The sequence below is a fragment of the Arvicola amphibius genome, chromosome 5 (genome assembly GCF_903992535.2).
Source record: "Arvicola amphibius chromosome 5, mArvAmp1.2, whole genome shotgun sequence".
NCBI lineage: Eukaryota > Metazoa > Chordata > Mammalia > Rodentia > Cricetidae > Arvicola > Arvicola amphibius.
Window position 1 is genome coordinate 49,957,923 of NC_052051.1, and position 22,090 is coordinate 49,980,012.

General features: G+C 44.1%; 1 protein-coding gene across 3 annotated transcripts in view; it reads left to right on the forward strand.

The window, feature by feature from the left end:
* Secisbp2l (SECIS binding protein 2 like) overlaps positions 1–17,618 on the forward strand; it is a 48,257-nt gene extending 30,639 nt beyond the window's left edge. For all 3 annotated transcript variants that reach the window (XM_038329349.1, XM_038329347.1, XM_038329348.1), the window contains 7 exons: positions 1,720–1,889; positions 3,108–3,240; positions 5,747–5,909; positions 8,277–8,497; positions 10,124–10,278; positions 12,637–12,856; positions 15,756–17,618. In XM_038329349.1, the coding sequence (XP_038185277.1) occupies positions 1,720–1,889; positions 3,108–3,240; positions 5,747–5,909; positions 8,277–8,497; positions 10,124–10,278; positions 12,637–12,856; positions 15,756–16,396 (1,703 nt within the window). In that variant the 3' untranslated portion in view covers positions 16,397–17,618. The remainder of the gene's footprint in view (positions 1–1,719; positions 1,890–3,107; positions 3,241–5,746; positions 5,910–8,276; positions 8,498–10,123; positions 10,279–12,636; positions 12,857–15,755) is intronic.
* Positions 17,619–22,090: the final 4,472 nt, after the last annotated feature.

The following is a 22,090-nucleotide window of genomic DNA, read 5'->3' on the forward strand; positions in this document are numbered from 1 at the left end:
ATGAGATTATGGGAGTGAAAATTTGTAAGGAATTGATGGAGCAAGGAATAGCAGGATGTAGAAACAGGCCAAAAACAGCTCCAGGGTATTGCAGAGATGGCTTCATCATTCATGGCTTCATCATTCATCAGTAAAGTGCATGTCGTGTGAGCATGAAGCCTACATTTGGATCTATGGTACCATCTAAAGCCAGGCATGGACGGCAGTGCCCGTAGTCCCGGTGCTAGAGGCAGAGACCGCAGATCCTGGAAGCTCATTATCTAGCTAGTGTAGATGTGGGCATGCACACATGTGCAGGTGCACTCTCACCTACACAACATCCTACATGTGCTCTCTGGCTTAGTGAAGAGGGCTGCGAGGATACTACAGTGATATAAGGAGAGTTGACAGTGGCTTTGGACTTGAAATGCTAGCAGTCGTGGCCCTGGAGACCCCGTTTGTCATGTGTTTATGCACGTGTAGTTCAGATGGGAAGTCAGTGCATTTAAAGTGAGGGGAAAGCCCATGGAGTGACTGGGTTTCAGGGACAGAAGGAAGAAGAGCCACACATATAAACATGAGTGAATGGTGTCCCAGGAAGAATTTTTGAAAATTGGGAAATTGTATTTGGCAACTGCAAATGGTTCTGTTGGATCTTTGGGGTAGGGGCATTGAGACAGGTTTTCTCTGTATAGTCCTGACTGTCCTGGAACATGCTCTGTAGACCAGGCTGGCCTCTAACTCAGATCTGCCCTCTTCTGCCTTCTGAGTGCTGGGATTAAAAGTGTGCACCACCACTGCCTGGCTTCTACTGGGTCTTGACAGTAGTACTTAAAATACAGTGAATACAGCCAAAATCAGATGCTAGTGGTTTGGAAAAAAATGATGTCAGAACGATGCTGAGACATCTAAACTGGCAGAGATTGGGCAGTAAGAGTGCCTTAGGCTGAAGGCAAGCCAGCTGAGGAGCCAGGTTTTGTGTGTTTGCCTCCCAACCCCTCTTTTCTTTTAGATAGAAGGGGGTGGCTCAGAGAACAGAGCTTGGGGGTGGAGGACATGAATGTGGGAAGGATCAGCACAGGCACTAGAGGAACTAAGGTGACATGAAGAGCCGAGGTCGATAGTGGGACTTGGACAGTTGTAAGGATATCTGTCCCCTGCTTTTGGATGTTTTTTGTAACTTGAGCAACGTCTTCTCAAGAAAGTGACAGGAACATTCTGCTAGAGTGAAGGGGTTGAGATTGGAGGCTTAGGAACGTTGAAAGATCAGGGTTAAAGACTGAGAATATGAGCAGGGGTGTAGCAGGTACTGAGTAGCACCGGGAATGGGTGAGAGAATTTCCTTCCTGACTCTCAGCTGAAGAGGAGCATAGACAGGCTGCAGGAGTTTGTAAGGGGTGAGTAGCCAATTCTGTAGGAGTGAGCACACCAAAGGTGGGCCAGTCTAACTGGGAGCAGCTGCAGAGAATGTGCACGCTCGGTTGCTGAAGTGGAGTTGAACTAACAGTTCAGGCTTACTTGAGACCTCTCGGTCAGCTGACTGCCTTGACTTACTTCCTCATCTTAGGGAGGTTGAAGACTCAGGAAGAAGGTGTGTCTGAGGGACTGCTGAGCCTGATACTATGGTGTCTTTTTTGTCCTGGAGAGAGAATGCTTGTGTTTTTTGAAGATTTAATATCAGAAATTGTCCAGGTGTCTGGCTATGGCTGCAGTAGTAAGTTAATGTGTTTTTGTTTGCAGTCGCCACCGCAGCTGCTTTTCACACGAAAGACTCTGCTAACAGAAAGCCTTTAGCCAAAAGTCAGCCCTGTTTGACGTCCTCTAATTCTCTGGACATTACTTCCTCTAAAGCAAAGAAAGGAAAAGAGAAGGAAATTGCAAAGCTAAAACGACCCACAGCACTCAAAAAGGTAACCCCCAATCTAGAGATGTCTCTTTTATAGGATAATTAAGGGTTTACTTTTTATTTCTTTGCAAAATTAGTTGTGTTTTAGGAAGCAAATATTGTAATATATTCATATACATGGCTGTGTGTGACCAGTTAATTCAAAACCAGCATTGTATGGCAGTTGTCTTGTATGAAGAAGGTCCTACAAAGTGAAGTTTTCTATAAAGTTAGAGAATAAGCAGCTAAACATTTCCTATCCCCAAATACTAAATCCTTAGAAATTAGAAGCTCAGATCTGTCCTCCCTTTGCAGTTTTTCCTCCTAGATGTATGTGTGGGCATGCATATGTTGGCATGCCTGTGTGGAGGCCAGCATGTAGAAGCCTAAGGTTCATGTCCGAGTTTCCTCGATTGCCCTTGACCCTGTTCTTTGAGGAATGGTATCTCACTGGAACCCAGAGCTCACTGATATGGTGGGTTTGGCCAGCTTCAGGAACCACATCTCAGCCTCCTGGGCCCCGATTCTTGGGTGATCTGCCACACCCACCTGGCATTTTTGTGTGTTCTGGAGATCCAAACTTCACTTGTAAGCTTGTACAGCAAGCAGTTTAACCGCTGAGCCATCTCCACAGCCATGCCCCCCTTTCTCCTTCTCATCTCTTTTTCAGTGCTGGAGGTCTGGCCCGAGACCTAATATATCTGAGACAGGCATTCTGCCTCCAGCTTCTAGCCCTGCACCTTATAACCTCGGTGTTTGCTCTGTATGTAGTAGAGCAACTTTAGGCTCACGTTTTTACCTCCGTCTTCCTTAGCTATAAATTGGTGATGGTATCTGCTTTGGTCTAGTAGGGTCAGAGTGGGACAGTTCATTCCTGAATGGAGTGTAAATCACATGAATTGTATGAGTTGGTTTCTAAACTTACAGTTAGTCACTGTTTGGGAAATCCTCCTTGGTCACCTAGGGTTTCAAGATTGAGGCAGTGTGGAGTGTTTGTGTTCCCCCACCATCCTGCTTCCCTTTATTTGGAGATGGAGGCAGGTGAAGAGCGTCTGGCTGTGCACTCTTAGCACACTCGCCCTGCATTCTCTGTACAGCATTCCCATCCACTTGCAGTTCCTAAAGTAACAGTCGCATTTGTACAGGTCAGATAGCAGCCAACTGAAGCCCTCATGGCTGTGCCTTTGGGATAGTTCACACCTAGTTGAGAGCAGTGACTGAGGAACTGTGCAATGGCTTTCAGGTTATTCTGAAAGAAAGAGAGGAGAAGAAGGGACGTCTGACTGTGGAACACAGTGTTTTGGGAGCCGAGGAGCCAACAGAAGCACATTTGGACCTCGCCAGTGACTTGCCTCAGGAGACCATCTCCCAGGAAGGTGAGGACACCTCTCTCTGTCCTGTCTGCAGTGTTGCCACTGAGAGGAAAGCCTCATTGGCTGGGCCTCAAGTGGAAGCTGAGCACTGTATTCTATGTACGTTGACTTCCACGCTGTCTTTTGAAGGCGGATGGCTGGGAGGGTGGACAGGTGTTACATAGCAGGTCTCTAACACTTTGTAGTAACATCTCCAGCATTGGGCTCTTCCGTGTGCCCGGGACTCCTGGGATTGTCATAAGAGTTCTTGTTCATCATATTTTACATAGGGAACACTATTTACCAGTTGTTTTCTTTTTAGGAATGTTTTTCAGATTATTTTTTATTGATTTCCTTTCTTGATTTGAGGGAATTAATATATAAGGTATAAGGAGTAGAGAACTACAAAGCAGAGAAAGAGTCTATTCATGCCCAGCACATTCCAGCAGAGAGGTTCTACCTGGTATATTACATAGCCACACAGAGTTTTGCAGCAAGGTCAGTCTGATTTGTGCAGAAATCAAACAGGAGTTTTTCACTACTTTTCGAAAAGTGAATTTATTCCCAAGCATTATTTATCTAGGATGTGCTTGGCTGGGGTTTCCCTTTATTCTCAGTATGATTCCCCTAGATTTATGTGTGCCCATTCACCTATTCATCCCTCTGATTTTGATTGAATAGCTACCAGATGTGTTCAGTAAGTAGTGGAGGTGAGAGGCTGGAAACAGAATGATCAGAGGCTCATTGTCAGGGCGAATAATCCAATAAACAGATACGATTAATGTGTAGCTTTGTTATTATTAGACTGAATATACAAATTCACTTCCCGAGTTTACATGTTGAAGAGAAGCAGGCAGAGTTGATAGTTTGCATCTAAAAGTGTGGCTGCCTAATGCCAGATAAGTAGGTAGGGAAGAGGAGACTCAGGAGAGGCATCAGAATGGTGAGCAGGTGTGGGTGTAGAGAGTCAGGAGGGAGAGCAGGTGTGGGTGTAGAGAGTCAGGAGGGAGAGCAGGTGTGGGTGTAGAGAGTCAGGAGGGAGAGCAGGTGTGGGTGTAGAAAGTCAGGAGCGTGAGCAGGTGTGGGTGTAGAGAGTCAGGAGGGTAAGCAGGTGTGGATGTAGAGAGTCAGGAGGGAGAGCAGGTGTGGGTGTAGAGAGTTAGGAGGGTGAGCAGGTGTGTGTGTGTAGAGAATCAGGGAGAGCAGGTGTGGGTGTAGAGAATCAGGAGGGAGAGCAGGTGTGGGTGTAGAGAGTCAAGAGAGTAAACAGGTGTGGGTGTAGAGAGTCAGGAGGGAGAGCAGGTGTGGGTGTAGAGAGTTAGGAGGGTGAGCAGGTGTGTGTGTGTAGAGAATCAGGGAGAGCAGGTGTGGGTGTAGAGAATCAGGAGGGAGAGCAGGTGTGGGTGTAGAGAGTCAAGAGAGTAAGCAGGTGTGGGTGTAGAGAGTCAGGAGGGAGAGCAGGTGTGGGTGTAGAGAATCAGGAGGGAGAGCAGGTGTGGGTGTAGAGAGTCAAGAGGGTAAGCAGGTGTGGGTGTAGAGAATCAGGAGGGAGAGCAGGTGTGGGTGTAGAGAATCAGGAGGGTAAGCAGGTGTGGGTGTAGAGAGTTAGGAGGGTGAGCAGGTGTGTGGGTAGAGAATCGGAGAGCAGGTGTGGGTGTAGAGAATCAGGAGGGAGAGCAGGTGTGGGTGTAGAGAGTCAAGAGGGTAAGCAGGTGTGGGTGTAGAGAGTCAAGAGGGTAAGCAGGTGTGGGTGTAGAGAATTAGGAGGGAGAGCAGGTGTGGGTGTAGAGAATCAGGGAGAGCAGGTGTGGGTGTAGAGAGTCAAGAGGGTAAGCAGGTGTGGGTGTAGAGAGTCAAGAGGGTAAGCAGGTGTGGGTGTAGAGAGTCAGGAGGGAGAGCAGGTGTGGGTGTAGAGAGTCAAGAGGGTAAGCAGGTGTGGGTGTAGAGAGTCAAGAGGGTAAGCAGGTGTGGGTGTAGAGAGTCAAGAGGGTAAGCAGGTGTGGGTGTAGAGAGTCAGGAGGGTAAGCAGGTGTGGGTGTAGAGAGTCAGGAGGGAGAGCAGGTGTGGGTGTAGAGAATCAGGAGGGAGAGCAGGTGTGGGTGTAGAGTCAGGGGTGCAGGTGTGGGTGTGGAGAGTCAGGAGACATGGAGTGACATAGGATTGTCCTCGCCACTACCTTGTAGAATTTGAAAGAAAAATTTAAGAAATAGCTGGCGAAATAGAGATGTGTAGAAACACTGTGCAGAAGGTACAGATCCTTAGTATATGTATCTTAGAAAATTGCTTCCCCATCTCCTCTGTGGAAACTTCTAAGCTATGCTTGGTTTTTCTTGGGTATGATGGTTTTACATACTTGATTCTGTTAGTTTGTAAGAAATAATTTGTGATAGGAAAATACCTAACTTACTAGCTTCCGGAGAATTAGGGTATGACCGGAGAAAATTCTGCCATCTAAATTGTCTGTGTCCACCTGGAGCTTCTTAGCATTTGAAGTTGTCAGGTTCTTCCCTGTCACCTTGCATCTCCACAGATACTGGACTGAGCATGCCCAGTGATGCTTCACTTTCTCCAGCAAGTCAGAACTCTCCGTACTGTATGACACCTGTGTCGCAAGGCTCTCCTGCTAGTTCCGGCATAGGCAGCCCAATGGCATCGTCAACCATAACCAAAATCCACAGCAAAAGATTTCGAGAGTAAGTTTTTTTTTTTTCTTTTTCCCTCACTATTGAGGTCAAACAGTTGAAGAATGTTGGTTGTTATGAGTTTGTATTCTTGTTACCTGGTAAGTGGAGCAAGGTGGAATGCAGAGGCTGCTGCTCTTGTTTAACAGGTTTGGGTCTGTTAAAGCAGTTCTGCTGTCAGTATCCATGGCGTGGGATTTCACAGTAATGTTTTCTTTATCACATACGGTGTTTCTGTCCCAGAATCCTGGCCTCTTACGTCAGATGTATATTGTGTATATATGTGTGTTATATATACGTGCATATAGAATGTAATGTACCATGGGTTTTGCCCCTGCAGATGTTCTGGGTTTTTTGGTTTGTTTTTTATTTTTTGCATATAACACAGGTACTTATAAAAAGCTCGCTAATCAGTTAATAACATATAATAGGGTTCTTTGTTCAAGACTGAATCTGTCACATAAGCCATGTCATTTTGTTCTTGTTTGTCGTTCATTTTGTTGTGCTAGAGGTTGAATTCAGGACCTCTTGCTTCCTGGTCAAGTGTTTGACCACAGGGCAACACAGTCGACTCAAGTACTTGCTTTTAAGCAAATATGTCTAGGTTTAAGAATTCGGGTAATTAGGGAATCACTAAGCTAACTGCTGTGACATATTTTAATATTTGTGTGGATGAAGTGGTTTTACTTTAAAAATGCTGTAGGAAGGAATCCTAGAGTGAGAGGCAGTGTGGTCCAGCAGCCACTGCCCTGTGCTGCTTACTCCTCAGCTCTAGTGTTGGAGCAGAAGCCTCCCTCCAGGCTCTGAGCGCTAATTATATGTCAGACAGCAGATGTGGAGCAGGCGAAACACATGGAAAATATATTACATATGTATGAAACGAACAGCTTGAAACAGAAAGAAGAAAGAAGTTGGATGTTGAATTCTCTGAGTATATTTCCATCTTCTGAAATTGTGTCATACTTGCTTAGACATTTTGTTACAAAATGTGAAATTTCCTGGACATGTTTTCACTGTATGATGTAGACTGCCCGACTGTGGAGGTGAGATAAGAGGTAGGACGCTGGACAGTCTACAAGTAAACTTGGATGACTTTCTCACCCTGGGATTAAGTGCACAGTGACCACACACTGTGATTTTCTGATAGAGCTGACATTTTAAATGACCTCTGTTTGATTCTTTGCTAGATGTAAAAGCCTTTACCATAAGGCCTCAGTTTACCTATTGAGTTCATCATCTGTAATCATAGGCCTCTGCCTCCTGAGTGCTGGGACGAAAGATGTGTGCCACCACACCCAGAGAAGGCAAGTGATGTGAGCAGAGGACTGTTTGGGACAAGAAAGTGAAGCAGCATATGGCAGGCACTGGGGAGAGGGCAGCAGGTGGAGAGGGCATGAGTGAGCACGAAGCACAGTGATACCTATGTATGAAAACACCGCAACGAAACCCTCCCTTTATGTACACAGAGCAGGTGGATCCTGTGAGTTTGAGGACAGCCAGGGCCACATAGTTGACCTGTCTTAAGAAACAAAAACAAATGTTGCATTACCTCTGTTTTTCTCCCTTTTGTGAGGTCTCTTCTGCCCTCTTTGATCATTTTCTACTCCATGACTGGTGCTCAGGTGTGCACATGTTGCACACACACAAACAGGTCTACATTCTACATGAAAGAAAGCATGCAGCATCTCCCTGAGGCTTTGCTACTTTACTTAGCATTGCTAGTTCCATCTGTTTTCTTGCAAATGTCTTGATTTTATTTTTCTTGGCAGCTACTAAAATTCCGGTATATATTAATAAATTTCTATCAATCTCATTTAGCCATTCATGTTGGAAAGCATCTAGGCTGGTTCCATTTCTTAATTATTGTGGATAGTATGGTGATAAGCATGGGTATACATTGATCTCTTTGCACTGGTAACTTGGAATTCTTCAGGTGTCTCCCCAGGAGTGGTGTGGCTGAGCCCTGTGGTGGTTCTGATTTCCGCGGTGCTGCACCAGTGTCTACCACCAGCAGTGTCAGGCTCTCCTCCCTGCGGGGATGAATGGTTACTGAGAGCTTCAGAGACACTGCGTCACCTCTAGTGCTTTTATGTCACAGTGACCTCTTAGCAAGCCAGCATTCAGTTTATACCTTTAGAAACTGAATAATTAGGAGTGCTGTAGTATTTCCGTGTGGCAGCCTGTCCTGGACTCCAAGCTACTTTGTGGAAATTCAGAAGATAATCAGTATTGCTGTTTTTTTGATTGACGTGTTGTAGAGACTGAGGACTTTTTATAAAAATGCCGTGTTGGATGTCCAAGATATTTTCCTGATGTAAGTCTGTAATTACAGGAAAATAAATTAGAATGGAATTACCTGGCTCTTTGCTTCCTTTCCAGATATTGTAATCAGGTTCTCTCTAAAGAAATTGATGAATGTGTGACTCTCCTTCTGCAAGAACTTGTCAGTTTCCAGGAGCGCATCTACCAGAAGGACCCTGTGAGAGCCAAAGCCAGGCGGCGGCTGGTCATGGGGCTGAGGGAGGTCACGAAGCACATGAAGCTGAACAAGATCAAGTGCGTCATCATTTCCCCAAACTGTGAGAAGATCCAGTCAAAGGGTGTGTGCACTCGCTTCAGAAATGGTTGCCATTTGTTCGTTACCATTGCAGGGAATTTGAGCAAACCTTGCAGCCGGGAGCCACGTTTTTCTCTATAGTCATAGAATAAATGTTGAGCATGAGAAAATGAAATCTTCCAATACCTAAAATTAAGTAGGTGTAATTAAGACAGGATTGTAAAGGGAATCTTTAGGTGTTAGCAGTGGTTAAACATCTCTGTTAGGCCCACCAAGTGTCTGCTTCCTGTGGTCAGACTAGACCTAGTCAGGGTGCAGTGCTCTGCGTCTGTATATTCTTCTCTTGAAGCCAAGCAGTGGTGGCGCACATCTTTAAGCCTAGTACTGGGGAGGCAGAGGCAGGTAGATCTCTGTGAGTTCAAGGCCAGCCTGGTCTACATAGCGAGTTCCAGGACAGCTAGAGCTATACAGAGAAACCCTATCTCAAAAATTAAATTAATTAATCAATTAATTAAAATAAAAACACTTAAAAAGGTAAAGATCTCAGCTTCTGCTTATGGTGATTTGTCTCCCAGAAACCAGTAGTTACATTGGTATCTTAAGGTTTTTATTACTGTGATAATATATCATGGGCAAAATCAGCTTGGGGAGGAAAGGGTCTAGTTCATCATTCACGGAAGTTAGTATAGGAACTCGGGGCAGCAGGCTAGAGACAGGTGCCGATGCAGACACCATGAAGGAGTGCTGCTTATTGGCCCTCCATGGTTTCTTTAGCCTTTCTTTCTTTCCTTCCCTCCCTCCCCACCTAGACGGGGTTTCTCTATATCTTTGGAGCCTGTCCTGGAACTAGCTCTGTAGACCAGGCTGGCCTCAAACTCACAGAGATCCACCTGCCTCTGCTTCCTGAGTGCTGGGACACCCAGCTAGCCTTGCTTTCTTATAGAACCCAGGACCACCAGCACAGGGGTGTCCTTGGGGTATCCCATCCACAATGTTCTGAGCCCTCCCACATGAATCACTAATTAATAAGGTGCACCATTGGCTTACCCATAGGCCAGTGTGGTGGAGGCTCCCGGCAAGTTGACATAAAACTATCCAGCACACATAGAAAGGCTCTTGGTAAGCTAGCACAGGAGCGCATCACATGGTGCGCAGCCTTGTTTGACCGTGGTGGAGCAGACAGATCTAGGATCAGTAGCAGCGGTAGACACTTGCACAGAGAAAATCCCTGTGCCGCCATGTTCCTCTGTCTCCCTAAATATGATCACGTGTTACTGGGCTTAGAGACTGTGAAGGAAAGAATAAGCTACTGTTAACAATGTCAACTAGTTTCTTCAGAAATGTTTGTTGCATTGAAACTGGATTCCTGCTATGCTGTTAGATAGAGAAACTAAAGTACTGTGTCTGAAGGAGTTTGGGATTTTATTTTGGAGAAAGACAAGCATGTAAGGGGGGAGGAGAGAGAGAGAGAGAGAGAGAGAGAGAGAGAGAGAGAGAGAGAGAGAGAGAGAGAGAGAGAGAGAGAGAGAGAGAGAGAGGAGTCAAGAGTCTGTTGTGTGTTACAGTTCAAGTAAGACCGTCCTTTGCTGCAGTATTCTGTTTTTTAGTGTGGTTAACTCCAGCATGAAGGTGACTGAATGGATGCCTCTCCTCATGTTGATTTCCTTAGGTGGCCTAGATGAGGCCCTCTACAATGTCATCGCCATGGCCCGGGAACAGGAGATTCCTTTTGTGTTTGCCCTTGGAAGGAAAGCTTTGGGACGCTGCGTGAACAAGTTGGTTCCTGTTAGTGTCGTGGGAATCTTCAACTATTTTGGTGCTGAGGTAAGAAATTAGAGACAGGCCCAGGGAGCTGACTTAGTAAATGACCTTCAGTCTGATCCCTAGAACCCACCTTAAGCTAGGCCAGGTGGTGTGTACATGCTTGTACTCAAGCACTGGGGAGCCAGAGGCAAAAGAGGTTTTGTCTGGTAAACAAGATAAGGCCCCTGAGGAGCAACACCTGCCATTGGCCTGTAGTGCATCTGCACACACCTACACACCTGCTCACCCCCCCACTTTCTGTAGTGCATCTGCACACACCTACACACCTACTCACCCCCCACTTCCTGTAGTGCATCCGCATACACCCACTCACCCCCCCCCCCCACACACACACATACTTTAGAGGCCTACTCTCTTTCTCCTTCCTGTTAACACATTCCAGGAGTGAGTCATCCAAAGGAATGGACCAGAACTTCCTTCTTCAGTATTTTCTTTTCTTCCCTTATATCCTTTAGTTTCTGACTGTTTCTGTCTGTCCTGTTTATAATACCTATTTCAATCTCAAAATCATAAAGCTTTATACCTGTTCTCTTTTTACTGGTTTCATTCAAATGTGTGGTTTGTTAGACACTACAAATAAAATTTGTCATTATTTGTGGTCCATGAAGGGACCGCTTTTAACAACCATTCTTCCTCAGTAACAGCAGTGTGTGTGTGTGTGTGTGTTGACAGCTGGGTGCAGCATTGCCGCCTTAGCAGTCAGCACAGCTAGCAGCATCATTCACTGCTCCTGGTCTCTGAGCAGCAGCGTGGCAGTAATGGCAGTGCCCTAGTAAGAGTAAAGAAAGCCTCTTGTACTTTCCACATTGTCTTAATCTTATATATAAACTTCAACATAGTCTATATCAAGCCATGTTGAAATTCTCTGATGATAGATGTTTATTGTCTTACTAACTAAGACATTAAAACATTGGCCAGGAGTACCAGGCAAGTAGTGGTGCACACCTTTAATCACAGTGCTTGGGAGGCAGAGGCAGTGGAGCTACAGAGTGAAAAACAGATCCACCCCTTCCCCAGAGCAGAGTCTTTGAATGCTGGCGGGAAGCGCTAGGCTTTGTCTCCGCTGTGGAAGTGCAGCTTTGGTGCTCTGTCGACCATGAGGCTGACCCATGTCCACCCCATGTCCATCCCATGTCCACCCCATGTCACTTCAGTTATTTCATTCATACTAATTTTTCCTCTACTGTTGGAGGAAGTTTAGGTTAATCTACTTCCAGGCCCTGTATTCTGTTTTTATAGTTTGCCTCTGATCTAATAATCATGCTTGCCTATTGTGTTATATTTTAACTATTGTCAAGTCCTAACCTTATCTATACAAACCAACTTCCTTTAGCCTCTTTTCAGTTCTTCCCACAACTGAGCATTGCAGAAGGGTTGTCTTTTTGTTTTTGTTTTTTGTTTGTTTGGGAAAGAACTCACTATAGAGTTCTGGCAAGCCTGGAATTCGTAGAACTGTACCTGCCTCTGCCAGGATTAAGGTATCTGTCATCACACCTAGCTAGAGGACTTTAGAAACTGCCTTTTTTTTTTTCTTTCTTTCTTTCTTTCTTTCTTTCTTTCTTTCTTTCTTTCTTTCTTTCTTTCTTTCTTTCTTTCTTTTTTTTTTTGGTTTTTCGAGACAGGGTTTCTCTGTAGCTTTGGAGCCTGTCCTGGAACTAGCTCTTGTAGACCAGGCTGGCTTCAAACTCACAGAGATGCGCCTGCCTCTCCTCCCGAGTGCTGGGATTAAAGGTGTGCGCCACCACTGCCCTGGTGGAAACTGCCATCTTCTATACCCCTGACCACCTCCCTATACATGCTCATTCTCTCACCTTCTAACCCAAGTAAGACTACCGCTGCCCCCAAACCAGCCCGTGCTTCGCTGTGTCTCCCTTAACTATGTTTTCCACGCTTAGCTAGTGAAAACTGCCCTGTCCTTCCTTCTCAGAATTGTACCTGTTTTTAAGTTCTGCGCCAGATGATTCCTTGAATTCTTCAGTGAGGCCCACAATGAGATACAATGCCTTCTTTAAAAGCTCCAGTGTTGTTAGTTTTGGTGGTGTTTGTTTTTAGAAACCTTGAGCTACTGTGCTCTCTTCCCTTTCAGTCATGCCCAAGTTTCCCTAAGAGAAGAGCTTATGCTCTGTTCTTACTCTCTGTAGTTCAGACTAAAGGAGGGGCTGTTTGTCGAACCTTTTAAATGTGTTGCATTTAGAGGCTTGTGCTCGAATCATTTGGCTCAGCCCTGTGAGAATTAATAACTCACGTCTGTTGCTTGCATTTCGTAAGGTTCTGTGGTTTATGAACTGCCCAGAACTAAAAATGTAAAAAACTTATAAAAAACCATGGATAGTCACAGAGGAATCTCTGTCTTTTTAGAGCCTATTTAATAGATTAGTGGAGCTCACCGAGGAAGCCAGGAAGGCGTATAAAGACATGGTCGCAGCAACAGAGCAGGAGCAGGCAGAGGAAGCCTTGAAGAGCGTGAAGACAGTGCCTCACCACATGGGCCACTCTCGGAACCCCTCTGCAGCCAGCGCCATCTCCTTCTGCAGCGTGATTTCTGAACCTATTTCGGAAGTAAATGAAAAGGAATATGGTAAGGTGTCCCATAGCATTTTAAATGAAATAATTCAAGTGGTTAAAACCATCTATATTTAACCTTCCATTGTACTTCTTGTTTGCGTTTATAATTTTTTTTGAAGTCTTACCTTGAACTCACTGTATGGATAAAGAAGACCTTGAACTTCAGACCCACCTGTCTTTCTCGCCCAAGTGCTGAGATTACTGGTGTGTGCTACCACACACAGTTTATATGACACTGGGAAGCAAGCCCAGAACTCCGTGCAAACTAAGCAAGGACTCCATCATCCTAGCCATATCTCCAGCCTATATATTCTTATTCTTGATTATCAAGTTTTGGCTTAAAAATTAGCTTAATAAAAGATACATAATAAATGAAAAGAAAGTTAAAAAATTGGTTTAGACATTATTATTTAAAACAATATTTGGCTGGACAAGGTAGCACATACCTCTAATCTCGGCTCTTGGGAGACAAACAGAGACAGGGCTAGCCTGGTGTATATAACAAGTTCCAGGACAACCAGGGCTATTGAGACTGCCCTTTAAGACCCTGAAATTCAATCACATTTTGTCTTAGTCAGTTGTTCCATTGCAATGAAAAGACACTGTGACCATGGCAACTCATAAAGGGAAGCATTTAGGTGGGGCTTGCTCAGTTTCAGAAGTTTAGTTCATTATCATCATAGTGGGGAGCATGACGGCATGCAGGCAGGTGCTGGAGCAGTAGTTACAACCAGATCCGTAGGCAGAGAAAGAGAGACAGACAGACAGACAGATAGACATACACACTGGGCCTGGTCTGGGCTTTTGAAACTTCAAACTCTTCCAACAGTTCTTCTAACAAGGCCTATCTCTCCGGAGGCCTCTGGCTGGGCAGCGGTGGCACATGCCTTTAATCTCAGCACTTGGGAGGCCTAGTTTGTATTTTTAACACTACTCAAGAAGTAATTAAATGCTGAGCCTCTCTTTAGGAAAAAGAAAAGCCAATGAAAGGAAATGTAAATGTGACCTTAAGGCTTTTTTCATAATGAAATATATATGAAATAATAACTTATTTTTAATTTCTTAAAATTGTATTTATCATGTGTACATAACGCATGATAGGATGTGGCACAGCGATGGCTGCTACCGCGTGCTCTGTGGTGGGCAGAGTGCAGCTCTGTGGAGTCACTTCTCCATGGTTCCCAGGGACCAAACTCAGGTTACCAGCCTTTAGTAGCTGTTTTTAAGAATGTTATTTACTGCCAGGCAGAGGTGGTAGCAGGCGCCTTTAATCCTAGCACTTGGGAGGCAAATGCAGGCAGATCTCTGTGAGTTCGAGGCCAGCCTGATCTACAGAGCAAATTTCAGGACAGCCAGGGCTACAGAGAAAAACCCTGTCTCAACCCCCACCTCCAAAATGTTATTTCCTGTGTGGCAGCCACGGGAGCACAGATGTGGTGGGAGTGAGGAAAGATGGAGATCAAATAGAACAGTAAGTGCTTTTGAATGGCCATGTAAAGTGCCGAGGGTCCAGTCAGTGGACTCTCCTAGGGAGGTCATGGAGGAGGGCTCCAAGGAGTGGTCATCAGGACTTCTCCAGAGCACATGTGCTGAGACATAGCTTATCCTGGGACTGCTGGCACTGTGAGGGTTTAGTGATACTTGGGGTAGCTTGCATGGTCGGGGGCAGTATTCAGTGGGACCAGAAAGACAGGTAGTAGGTAAGGTCAGATCCTCAGTGGCTTAGAGGTGCTAGCTAAGGAGTGTGAATCTTCTCTTAAGGACACCAAAAGCCAATGAGACAGAGCTAAAGGCAGTTTGCGAAAGAAGCTAGGAATGTACAGCAAATGAATAGAGAGATTAAAACCTGAGTTAAGACAGCAGTGACCATAAGTAATTTTTGAGCTAGAAGTGACACAACGTAATGAGCTCCGTGGAATAGAGGTGTAGAATAAGGAAGAAAGGTAGGGTAAGAGTTGCCACCTGGTGTCTTGCGCTTTTATACTGTGAACGATTGTGTTACTAATGAGACTGCGCACATAGGCGGTAGACTGCATCCATAGGTAGGAGTGGGAGGATCTGGCCTATGCTGAAGCAACAGGAGGGAAGAAAGGCTTCTTGTTTGTTCCCCTTTCTGTATAAGCTGTGTCCTGACTGAAGTGTCCCAAATGCCGCCTGCATCAGTGTGTACAGTCTGGCTAATAAATTAAATATAGATTGTGTGTCATTTTCTCTTTTCATTACAACATGATAGTAGTGTTACTCCTATAAAACACAATTACTGTAAGATAATTAGATATTTTTATTTAAAAATTAGGCCAACAGGAGTGTGAGAGCTGTGCTCATTCTAGAGCGCTAGTCTGTAAAGGGTTTGTTAACACTGTGTTGCTTAACAAACTGTGTGAGCCAAGTTAGGTGTGTTTTAAGTCAGATTTTCCCAGACACTAGAAATGCATGGTTAGATTGGTTGTGTATAATGAAACATATGGCCCAAATCATAGGTTATATGTTTTTCCAAACCCCTGAGGTCAGAATTTTTGTTTTGCTAGATATCTTGGCTGTAATGCCTGTGAGTTTGGGGTCCTTGAAGTCAGCATAACTGTAGGGACACAAACTGCCAGAGACAGTGCACTGTTTTCATATGCAGGCTCTATGTGAGCACCAGTAGCTGTTAGCATGTGGCCTTCTACTTTCTGACACAGCGCTGCATTTTATCTCTTAGGTCTTCATTTGAATGCACATTGTTTTGAACATTTTTATATTTTTATGGCATTTAAACTCATTGTGGAACAAACTAAATGTTTCATTTTCTCACTTAGTTGCTGAGCCAGCAAATTTTTATGTTCTTCTTACCCCTTATTTTGGTGTTTCAAATAAGTTCCGTGATTCTGAAACAGTGTTTTTCATTCTTGAAAATGTGTTCCTGCTTGTAGAAACTAATTGGAGAAGCATGGTGGAGACTTCAGATGGCTTGGAAACATCAGAGAACGAGAAAGAGCTTCCCTCTAAGCAGGGCCCTTCTGAAAAGCCTAGCAAACTTGCGCTCGACACAACCCTTGTGAGGAAGCAGCAGCTGCCGGCTGCAGGCAGCGCTACCTCAGCGCCAAGCCAGGGGAAGCCCCTAAGTGACAAGGATGACCTGGAGTGGGCCTCCCAGCAGAGCACCGAGACGGGCTCCCTGGATGGCAGTTGCCGAGATCTTTTGAATTCCTCCATCACCAGCACCACCAGCACTCTTGTTCCTGGCATGCTTGAAGAAGAGGATGATGAAGAAGAGGAAGAGGAGGAAGATTATACTCACGAACCCATATCAGTAGAAGTGCAACTCAATAGTAGAATTGAGTCCTGGGTCTCAGAGACCCAGAGGACTATGGAAACCCTTCAGCTCGGCAAGGCCCTTCCCGGATCCGAGGAAGACAATGCAGAACAAAGTGGAGAGGAATCAGCAGAAGCCCCTGAGGGACTGGAGTCGGGGGCGGATGGTGAGACCTGGACCCCTGACCAGCAGCTGAAGCCCAGCATCTCCGTGAACAAAGAGCACTCTGATTCCAGTTCTGCTCCCCCAAATCTGTAACTCAGGAAGTGTCAGCGTCTCCAGCCGTGTCTGGCTGCAGCCATGTCCCTGACGCTCCATCTCAGCGTTTCCCACTGTCCAGTCGTTGACTGTTTTTAATTCCCAACAGACCTTTTGTAGCTTCCACCTATTTTGTTACCATCTCTAGCTTCGCTCCTAACTAGTGTCCGTTTCTGAGAATTGTGGAGACAGTTCAGACTTGTTTCAACTACTTCGTAATGAAAAATAATGATTAAAGAAAGAAGACCAAATTCTAAAGAAAAAAAACAGACAGCTAATGGCTGTTTAAGGTTATTTACAAACTAAAGACAGATTATAAGGACCAGTATTTGCTGATTCCATCTCCTTCAGGGTGATTTTTGTCTGTTGGAGTTGTGGAAGCTGCTTATGAAAAGTGATGGAGGTAGGTCAGGGACTTAAAGTCAAGGGCAGCGAGGCTGCTCAGCGCTCTGCATTAAAAAATGGGTGCAGATTTTACTTGGTCCACAGTGCTTGTTTCCGAAGCTGCTGGTCATTGTAACCACAGAAGTCGGGATGGGCTGAAACAGCCTGCAGGAGTTAGGCAGGCACCGGAGTGTTACCACGCTGGCCACCTTTGTAGAAAGGGATAGATGTTTGTAAGAGCAGACAGTCACCATGGTGCGCCTTGCCAGGTTCTGTCTACTTCTTGCCTCTCACCTCAGGAATGCTCGTGTACATAGTATGTAAAGCTAGGCAGAGGCTGACGGGTGAACAGTCTACAGGTTTGTCTTCACAGCAATTCCCTGAGGACATCCAGAAGCAAGGCTGTCCTGCTGGGTTCTACTGCTTGCTTTTGCCTTAAGACCCTCGTGTTTTGAGGCGTGGTTCTGTTTGCATATTCAAACAAATCCACTTTGTAAGTCATTTCATCTTTTTTTAAAATGCACCTTCCTCATGGCAAGAATCACAGTTACAGGAAGTCAGGGAAAGGCCTTTTGCAGTTTGTGACTTGTTTGGATCAGGCTTGGAAGAAGCTGTAGAAGAAAAGAGAATTCATTCTTCAGATGATTTATCATATGCAGATATATGCAGAAATTAATTTTATTCATGGTTATCTATCTCTGTCCTTCTCTAGGAGTGTGGGGGGGGGGGAGAATCTTAACTTAATGAGCTGTTTCGTTTGCTGTCCAGCCATCACCTGAATTCCTTTGTCTTCCAAGTCTCTGTAAGATGGAAAATCGTACATCACCCGTCTTTTGTCCTCAACCCCAGCTACCAGCACACAGATGGACACAGCTTTCTCCATAGAGAGAAGCAGGCAGCGGCCAGGTGTGTGCCCCTCCTCCTCCTCATGTGGGGCAGGACTTTGCCTCCCAGAGGCAGGAGAGACAAGTTAAAGAAAGTCTTTGCTGAAATAATTGGGACCTGCTGCGAGAGTTCTGAGGCTTTATAATGCTGGCATTTAATGCTGGAGGGATGGAATTCTCGAGTGATGGTATAGTATTTGTAAATTGTGAAAGTTTAGGAGCATTGCTTTATATAAAAAAGTCAGTCAGCTTGATTAGTGTGCTAAAGGGGACAGTAAACTGTTGTCCAGTGTAGACCTCAGGCACTGATTATCCGATACTTCAGTTAGACGTAAGGAATGAAGCTGATACCGTGTGATGTACATGGGCGGATTCTTACTGTCTGCATATTTGGAAGCCTTAACATGTGTAGAGAAATGATAGAGGTTTGAATGACTGACAGTCTTGAAAGTAGATGTGAAAGCTTTTCCAGCTTTTCATGACGTCATTTCCTGTTGGGTGTCAGTGGTTCACATAGCTCTTGATCTGGAGGTAGTGGCTTTTTAAAGATTCCTTGTATTTGATTCTCTTCTGGACGAGGATCATCGTTTTAGAGTTTGACACTTGTACCAAAAGAGAAGTTGAGGAAGTCTTGACAATACCAGCATCTTCCTTCTGCTGCAGTTGTCAGGCGTTCAGTGAGTGCCCTCTCAGATGCAGTGGCTTTCCTGCCCCAAACCCAAGGGACCATAGGCTTTACACAGGAAGCTGGTCACTGTAGAGGACAGCCCAGAGTTTATCAAAGGAAGTTCTGAGTACCCTTAAATATGTATCAGCGATGTCTTTATAATCTGTTTCCTTTGGGTAAATTTGGGGATGTTTGTGTATATTGAGTTCCAGGCTTTAGAGGGGGTATGAGAAATAGGAAAATCTTATTTTTGGAAATAGGTATCATTCACTCTTTGAGACTTAGAAATAAATCTAATGGTAAGAATAGGAGTTTATCGGCACAAGAAATAAAAACTGTTTTTTTTTTCCTTAGTTGTGTAGATGTAGCTTTACTGGCAATAATTAGTGTTAGATTTCTATCAGTACATGAATTACAGTATAAATTACACTCCCCTGGTTTGACTCCCTCTTTGGTAGGCTTGTTTGTTGTGAAGATTGCTTCTCAAAGACAGATGTTCATAATAGCTTCATTTTTTTTGGTTTTAATCTTTGTAAATGATGTAATATAATTTCTTTTGACTAAACATGGAAAAATAACATGTGTTATACATTGAAAAGTTTTTACAGGCTTTGACTGGGATCATTTTTGAAGAGACGGTATTTTATATGCTTCCAGTATTTGGAAAAGAATTAGTCAAAAGGAATTCAAATAATTTAAATATTGACAAATTAATATCCAAATAACATACTTGTGTGATCTTTTTAATAACCTGGGGAAAATGGGATGTGGGAATTACAATGTGCAAAGAAAGAGCGATCTTTGCATTCATTTTTGACTCCTAACACAAAACTGCTAAATCGTAACACATTGTTACTTTAATATATGTATAAAGTATTACTGTTTGTAAAGCTGCTGTTTGCTTAAGAAATTATCATGTAAGTATTTTCTGTACATTGTGCCAACAGATTAGAACATTAATTTAATTTGCTGAAAGCTTATCTTTTTATTTAAATTTTTTCTGTGGAATATTTTATTTCAAACATCTTTCCTTCTTCCTTGTCCCTTCATTCTTTGTACACATCATAGATTCTGCAGAATCTAAAAACTGAACCCTGGTTAATGGTAACATTTAAACTTTGTTGGCACATCACACCTTAAAAGTATTTGTATTGTTTTGTAATTTAATTTTTAAATATACCACCTGAATTTATAATTTAATGTCTTTATTGTAATGCTCTAATAAAAACTAGCTAAATTTAGTGGATTATACCAAAAGAGGACTCGTGTGTTCTGTTCTTGTGAAGGATAAACAATCCAACATTCAGAGGTGAATAGCAGCTTTTTGTACTAAGCACGAGCAGGATCTTCTCTACTAACAGAGTGCTTATTGAAATGCAATTTGATGTCACTCCAGCTCCTTGATCTCCTCTATGCAGGTTGGTTTTTGAGGATTTTGCCTCCCTTGTCACATGGCTTTACCAGGATTCTCGTGGAGTAATAGCAGTCTCTATGGAGGGGGCGACATGACCTGTGGCACTCGCCTGTCTTCTGAGCAGACTGCCTGATGTTAGACTCCTGTAGATCCCTCAGGGATCACAGAAGCCCTGTCATGTTGGTACCAAGGCTGTGCTTTCCTTTCCAGGATAAACTAAAAAACTATTCAAGACCCTACAGCCAGTAAGTGGCAGGTCTGGAATTCAAATCTAGCCACGGATTTACGGTTGTGGAATAATCATTTTGTACACTGTGAAGATATGTCTGTGCCGAGGTGCCTTATGATTGGTTTAATAAAGAACCGAGTGGCCAATAGCCAGGCAGGAAGAGGTTAGGTGGCAGAGAGAGAAGAGGAGATGAATCTAGGCCCTAGGACAGACTCCAGAGGAGACAGAGGAAGCAGGACATGCAGGAGGAGAGGTTAAAGTCATGAGCACAAGGCAGCACATAGACTAATAGAAATGGGTTAATTTAAGTTATAAGAGCTAGTTAGGAACAAGTCTAAGCTAAGGCTGAGCTTTCATAATTAATAAGTCTGTGTCATGATTTGGTGGCTGGTGGTTCAAGAAAGCCTGCTACACTTAATTGTGTCTTAAGAGTGTCCAGGTATATACAGTGCTTCCAGGGCAACATGGACTTTGAGCAGTGAACTCTGCCACACCTGCTGATCTCTGTCCCACGGAAACATTGAGAAGCTGTAGAAGCTTGTCGCTTGGTTTTTCTTCAAATTGGCCAGAAGAAGGTATGCGTAGCCCCTGAAGACAGTTGAAAGCTGCCATAAAGTGGGAAAGGGAGTTGTCTTAGGGTTTCTATTGCTGTGAAGAGACGCCATGACCATGACAACTCTTATAAAGGAAAACATTTAATTGGGACTGACTTACAGTTTCAGAAGCTTAGTCCATTATCATGACAGGTCTTGGCAGTGCGCAGTCAGACATGGTGCTGGAGAGTAGCTAAGAGTTCTTCATCTTGATGTACAGAGAGCAGTTGTCACATGAAGCTGAGCTTGAGCAGGTAAGACCTGAAAGCCCACGTTCACAGTGACACACATTCTCCAACAAGGCCACATCTCCTAATAGTGCCATTGCCTGGGGGCCAAGCCTTCACACATGAGAGTCTATGGGGGCCAGCCATACTCAAATCACCACAGAAGTATATTAAACAACAGGTTTCTGCCATGTACTTAGTTCCTATTTTGGCATGCTATAACTTGGAAACCATGTCCACAGGTGTTGTTTTATTTTAAGAGGGCGTTTGGACAATCTGTTGAGTAATGTCCTTTGAGGTTTCTAAACCAGAGTACCCAAGAAAACAAATACCACCACAAAGAAAATCGCATGACACATTTGGTTGCTCTGTGTGTTTATACTATGCTGTAGTTCATTGTGTGATAGAATTCAATCTAAATAACACATGTGGCAGTTTTAGAATATTACTAAAAAACGCCTCCAATGAGCTGTAATTAGAAAAATAAAACCTTAATATTGGTGGCCGGTAGCCAATCAGTGTTGATTCTGATATTCGAATACCTATGGCAATTACTTATACAGGGCAGTGAAGTCACTGTGTCCTTCAGCTCTTCCTTTCACAAAAGGTCTTTCTAGTATGTCATGCTGTTGTTATTCTGGAGTCTGGGATTAAGCCTGTAGCATGATTAATAAGAACCCAGAGACAGATACTGGGAATCAACCTGAAGATCAGAAAAGCAAAGCAGTCAAGGCTCTAGAGAGTTCTTATCTCTATGAAATCTTCAGACTGAAAGAGAGTGAGTTCCTGTCTCATCCACCTTTATAACCTTTTCAAGTGCTGGCATTAAAGGCATGCACCACCATCATGCAGCCTCTGTGACTGACTAGTGTAACTGCTGGGATCCAAGGTTTGTGCACCCACTGCCTGGCCTGTATGGCTGACTAGTGTGGCTGGCTGCTTTGTGTTCACCTTCAGACAACCCTTATTTATTAAAATACAAATAAAATATGGGATAATGCTTTTGTATACTGTAAAGATTTGTCACTTATATTGATTTGACAAAACACTGATTTGCCAGTAGCCAGGAAGGAAGTATAGGTGGGATAACCAGACTAGGAAAATTATGGGAAGAGGAAAGGCAGAGACAGTCACTAGCCAGATGCAGAGGAAACAAAATGAGAATGCCTCACTGATAAAAGGTGCCAAGCCATGTGGCTAAACATAGACAAGAACTACGGATTAATTTAAGTTATAAGAGCTAGTTAATAATAAGCTTGAGTGAATAGGTCAAGCAGTTTATAATTCATATAAGCC